Here is a 5,869-nt window from a genome sequence, read left to right as displayed (position 1 = left end):
CCTCTCCCGATCGGCAACAGAGAAACCCTCGCCTCGCTCGGCCGCGCTGCGCGCCTGCGCCGCCGTCCTCGTCAGTTATCAACCCGTGATTCCCCGACGCGCCGGCCGCCAGGTCCGGCGTCCTATCCACCTACATCTCCTTCTAATCTTCTCCAACTATTGAAATTACATCCCACACACACTCTGCCGCACAGGTAATATGTACACTGTATCATCCAATTCTTTCCCTAGTTCCTTTATACTATTAGGCAAACTCAGTGAATTGGTGTTGTTAGATTATATTACTTAGTCAGTTTTATTTCATGGTCACCAGGAGATTAAAAATCCAAGATGACGAGGACCCGTTCAATTAAATCCTTTTTTCAGGATTGAGGATATTAAGATTATTCGGTGCTATCAAAAATATGAGGAAACACAAGGGGCTATTACCTCTTGCCTTTCACGACAATGGTATACTATGCTCTTCTTTTGTAAAATTTCATATGAACAATTGACTTAGTCTTTAAATACTCGATCTTATGTTTCCAGCTCCCAGTCCTTCTACCATTGCTGGTGAAGAAATGATGGCATCCAATTAAGCAAATCTTCAATAATTAGGTACCAAACAATGTTTGCAATGATGCACTTTATTAAACTATTTGTTTTACAAAATTTCCTCTCGTGAAATAATGAACTTATATTTTGTTTTTAATGTGAATTTGTGGCATACCTCCAACACACATTGACGTGCGTGATATTTGTCGTAATTTTTAGTCAGTTAATTTTAGCCCTAGGTTTTGAGAAATCCTGGTTCCGCCTCTGCATGTAAGTTGGCGGATCCTATTTGGCGCTTAAGCACCCGTTCACAAACGGGCGCCTGAAGCACACTCCCCACTGCTGCGAGCTGGATCGGCCGATGTATCGTCTTTTTATTCATTAAAACATTCAAAAAAGGACGTGTGGCTTCTTCACGCGCGGTGGTCGTGTGGGACGGGATGTGTGGCTTCTCCACATGCGGCTGCTCCTCCAGGTCGTCGAACCACGTCAGAGATGAACATGAAGACGCCGTCGAGGACGCAGACGAAGATGCAGCCGAGGACGGCACCGACAGTCGGTTAAAGTCATAGTTAAGTTCTGAGATCTATTATCAAATAACATATTTTCACCGGCAAGGTTAAAGTCATAGTTAAGTTCTTTGATAACCCAGTGAGTTTTATGTTCAAACTCAAGAGGTAGATGGCCAACCTTTTCATAAATTATTTTATACGGGGATATACTCATATGATTTTTATAAGCAATTTTGTTTGCTCACAATGCATCATCAAGTTTCTGAGATCAATTCTTTCTAGATATATTAACAGTCTTTTGCAACATTAATTTTATTTCTCGATTACTCAATTCAACTTGCCCACTAGATTGAGGATCATAAGGTGATGGTATTCTATGATTTACATCAAATTTAGCTAGAACTTTACAGAAAGCAGCATCAATGAAATGTGAACCACCATCAGTCATTAAGTATCTAGGGACTCCAAACCTCAGAAAGATAAACTCTTTAAGCATTTTAATAAAAGTCTTGTGATCAGCACTAGTAGTTGGAATAGCTTATACCTAAATAGGAATAACCATATAATAGTGGGGTTTTTTTGCAAAAACAATTCCTAAATAGGAATGAATTAGTGGGAAAATTTGGTATTACCCTCATAGAAGAAAATAATGAAATTAAAACTAAAAATAGAAATAATGAAGTTTTTAAGGAAGAATGAATAGTGGTATTGGTATCCGAAAATTGCCAATAGTGACTAGGCACCTTGGTGCCCGTTTGAAGAAAAAATTGTACAACGTAAAAAAGTCGATTTTTTAACACACACACATGTATAATAGGTATGTGCAAATTTTAATAACATTTTACTTTCACATGTGGCATATAAAAAACAAATATGCATTTTCAAATGGGACATTTTTTTCGTTTTTGGGGCGGAATTTTGTTTTTTGCACAGCAAACAATTTACATTTAAAAAAATCATGGATCTGTAGTGAACACATGCAGTTTTACATAGAAATGTTTTCAAGTTTTTTAATCTTTTATAAATGATTTTTTACTCCATTGTTATTACCCTTTAAGAATAAACAAAATAATGAAGCTACCTAAGAAAGAAAGAATTAGTCGCTTTGGTATTACCCTTTAAGAAGAAATAAAATGAAAATAAATATGAAACAAACCATGACAAATTTTGCACACAGTATACACAAAAATTGTGCTTTTTTAAAATATGCAAGAATAAGCATATAATAGCGAAATTTTCACCAAAAATAGTTTCCTAAGAAGGGATGAATTAGTGGCGTTGGTATTACACTTAAATAGGAAACAAAATAAAATTACTACTAAATCAAAATAATAATGAAGTTTTATAAGGAACAATGAATTGGTGCCAACTGTATTATTCTTTAAGAAAAATACAATGGAAAGAGCTAAAAAAAACTTGCACACAATTTTGCACTTTTTGTATTATGCAAAAGCAATGATATAATAGTGTAATTTTTGCACATATTACATAGTTTTTGTGTGAATACATTTACACTCACCCAACATTCCAAAAATGCTTCAGAAAAAGAAATACTAAACAAAAACAAAAGGAGAAATGCATAAAAACAGAAGAAAAATATAGAAAAAAAAACAAAAAAAGAGAGGGGAAGTCTGGGCAGTATCATTAATGGGCTTCACCCAGTAGCAAATCGACTAATCTAAATATGTGGTTGGTCAAAAAGAAACAGGCCAAACCCACAAAACAACCCAGGAAAGAAAATAACCGATTCTCCAAAAAAAAGGAAAGCAAATAACCCCTAGAAAAATCAAGAAAGAAAAAAGAGCCCAAATCTCAATGGAGGAATCAACAGCCAAAAAATGACGGCTGACAGTGCATACGGATATTAAGTAGGATATTATTTACTTGTTATTATGTGATTAGCACTATATTCGACATTAAAACGGTCTAGGTCGTTGGATTGACATGATTTGATGACCGAGATTAATTAAATTTGTCCCTTTAAATCTTTTTATATTAATATAGATATAGATTCAGCAAGGGGTTTCTGCCAAACCCTCATGTACAAGGTGAGTACCATCTACATGTGTTTGTCAGTTTGTTTCACCTCCTTTATCAATCAAAGGGACTGTAAGCTAGTAGTAGTACAATTTACTAATGTGACATATGTATATCCTAACAAATTCCTATTCATCCTATTGTATGGACGGATTAATACATACTAAAAATTACAGCTTTGTTCTATCTTTAACCATGTCGCGTGCACATTTCATTCTCTGGATCTCTACTCGTTTCTTCTTCCAAGCACCACCTGAAGGACGCCGGCGACGGCGGCTCCGATAACGAACCACGTCACGCCAGCCAAGACAACCTGGAGCTCGGAGCTATTCACGACTCCCAGAGCGGCCGCACCACCGATGTGGTCCTCGATCACGCCACCGCCCATCTCGTCCCTGTTGTACCCGGCGATCCCCGCCGCGACGATCGCCATCAGCAGCGGCACCGTCAGGTCGATCCTCGCCCTCCTCTCGGCCGGTCTCTCGCCACCGGACGCTCTTCGCACCCGTCTCCGCGGCGGCGCGGCGCTCTGGGCCTCCGGCGACGGAAACGAGGCCGTGGACGGCAGGTTCCGCTGCGGGGTCCAGTACTCGTCGCGCTGGCGGGCGTACACCGCCGACGCCGTCGCGCCCTCCGCCTTGCGTCGCGCGGCTGCCTCCATGAGCCTCTCCGTCACGGGGTCGGCAGCACCTGAAGGAGGCGGCGGTGACGATGGCGGTGGCAGCAGGCGAAGAGGAGCAGGGACGGCGGCGGTGGCGGCGCCGGCCGGGGCTCTGAACGGCCGCCAGTACCACCAGTTGGACATGGACATGATGGTCTGGACCGCCGAGCTCCTCGACTGCCACGTCGCCTCCGACTCCTGCGTTCACCATTCACCATTGATGAGATCAGCAGAGCAGAGCATGTTCACGAGGCAGCTGGGTTAGATCAAATTAGTACCTCGGATTGCCTGGTGGCTGATTTGTTCTCCATCTTCTCGAACCTGGCCTTGAACTTGGCGACCTCGGCGAAGATGTCGGGCGAGCCGGCGGCGTTGGCCTCGGAGACGCGGACCCTGCGGCGCGGCAGCTTGGACATCAAGAACTCGAGCGCCGCCAGATCCGAGCGCTCGACGTAGGAGATGCAGTCGACGGGGCAGGTCTGGACGGCGTCGGCGATGCGGTCCTCGGGGTCGGCCCACTGGGCGACGACGCGGGCGCGGCCGTTCACGGACTCGATGGCGAAGGTGCGGCTGGCGTGGAGCGCGCACTTGAGGCACCCCACGCAGGCGACCTCGTCGACGAACACGGCGCGCGTCTCGGCGTCCCCGCCGCGCCACGACGAGTAGAGCGGGCGGCCCGTGTAGCCCTGGAACTCGGACCGGCGCGCGTGCTCCCGGTCGTAGGCCTGGCGCTGCGCCGGGTCGGAGAGCAGCGCGTACACCTCGTTGAGCACCACGGCCATGTCGTGGGAGGAGGGGCCGGCCGAGGCGTCTCCGTTGCCGGCGGCGACGTCCGGGTGGCAGCGCTTCTGCAGCGCCCGGTAGGCGGCCTTGATGTCAGCCTGCGGCGACGAGGGCTCCACCCCCAGCAGCTCGTACAGGTCGTAGTCTGTCGCCCACGACGACCCGCGCCCGCCGCCGCTAGAGCTGGACGACGACGAGGAGGAGGCAGCGGCTCGGCATCGGTGCCGGTGGCGGGAGGAAGCGAAGGACGGCCTGAGGCTGCTGGGATTGGCGAGGGGGGCGGCGGTGTTGAGGAGAAGCCCGGACATGGCTGCTCCCCTCTGCTTTGCTTGATTGGCTTTGCTCCTCTGCCTCCCGAATGGTGGGAGAAGCTTGAGGGACTCGATCACGACACGTCGTGCTTGTGAGCGAGATTTTTCGTCGCTGCTGCTTTGGAATTTTTTGCTTTGCCTTTTTATTTACCGGTGTGCCCACGTACGGCGGCTGGGCGCTGATATTTTGGACAAGCGTGGCTAGGCGCCAGAAATAAGGTAATACTACTAGTACTAGGGATTTTTTTTGAGAGTACGCCAATAGCGTACCTTAGTTTTATACTAGAAGACAGAAAGTATTTATAAGAGGTTACACGGGGTCGGCATCACATATCGATGCATCACACCCACTCCACTCCACTCTCAAAAGCGACTACTCACAAAACGCTGACACTCCCGAGCCTCCTGCCAATTTCCATAACTTTAACTCTTGAAAGATGAGCTCCATGGTCCCTTGAGCGTCCCTTACATTTACATTTCCGAATACTCGTGCATTGCGCTGCTTCCAAAGTGTCCAACAGATCAACATGACGAAGGAGTCAAATCCTCTTCTGTTGGCTTTGATGATCCTCTTCTTACTTGTCTCCCACCACTCTTCCAATCTAGACTGGACCGAGGGCAAGTTTGCCTGCTCCACCCCAACTTTGGCAAAGCAAAGATACCAGACGTGCCTTGCGAACACACATTGCAGGAGCAAGTGATCCACCGTATCCTCCTCCTGGTCACAAAAAAGCACGGTGAGATTTACTCTTGCAGGCCATGTCTGAGTCTTCTATCCGAGGTCCAAACTCGATATTGTACTGCCAACTATATAAATATTCTGCAAGATAACGGCGCCCAGCTCTTCCAAATTCCTTTATACGACTGAAACCGGTGTTGGGGATCGTAGCAGAAATTAAAAAAATTCTACGCATCACCAAGATCAATCTATGGAGTATTCTAGCAACGAGGGGAATAGGAGTGCATCTACATACCCTTGTAGATCGCGAGCGGAATCGTTCAAGCGAACGGGGATGATGGAGTCGTACTCG

At 46.3% G+C, this 5,869-nt stretch overlaps 1 protein-coding gene across 1 annotated transcript; it reads right to left on the bottom strand.

Annotated features, from left to right (window-relative positions):
- Positions 1–3,017: 3,017 nt before the first annotated feature.
- Positions 3,018–4,944, bottom strand: LOC119357091 (chaperone protein dnaJ C76, chloroplastic-like). Its single transcript, XM_037624079.1, has 2 exons — positions 4,023–4,944; positions 3,018–3,942 (listed from the first exon to the last, which is right to left on the bottom strand). Exons 1-2 carry the CDS (start codon positions 4,833–4,835, stop codon positions 3,310–3,312), a joined length of 1,446 nt encoding a protein of 481 aa, XP_037479976.1. The 5' UTR covers positions 4,836–4,944; the 3' UTR covers positions 3,018–3,309.
- Between the last annotated feature and the right edge of the window lie 925 nt (positions 4,945–5,869).

The sequence above is a fragment of the Triticum dicoccoides genome, chromosome 2A (assembly GCF_002162155.2).
Source record: "Triticum dicoccoides isolate Atlit2015 ecotype Zavitan chromosome 2A, WEW_v2.0, whole genome shotgun sequence".
Lineage (NCBI taxonomy): Eukaryota > Viridiplantae > Streptophyta > Magnoliopsida > Poales > Poaceae > Triticum > Triticum dicoccoides.
This window is presented reverse-complemented; position numbering and strand designations above follow the sequence as displayed.

Coding starts and splice junctions, on each gene's coding strand:
- LOC119357091 (XM_037624079.1), bottom strand. CDS start 4,835: ATGTCCGGGCTTCTCCTCAACACCGCCGCCCCCCTCGCCAATCCCAGC. Junction 3,943..4,022: donor CAGCCACCAGGCAATCCGAG/GTACTAATTTGA, acceptor TGGTGAACGCAG/GAGTCGGAGGCGACGTGGCA.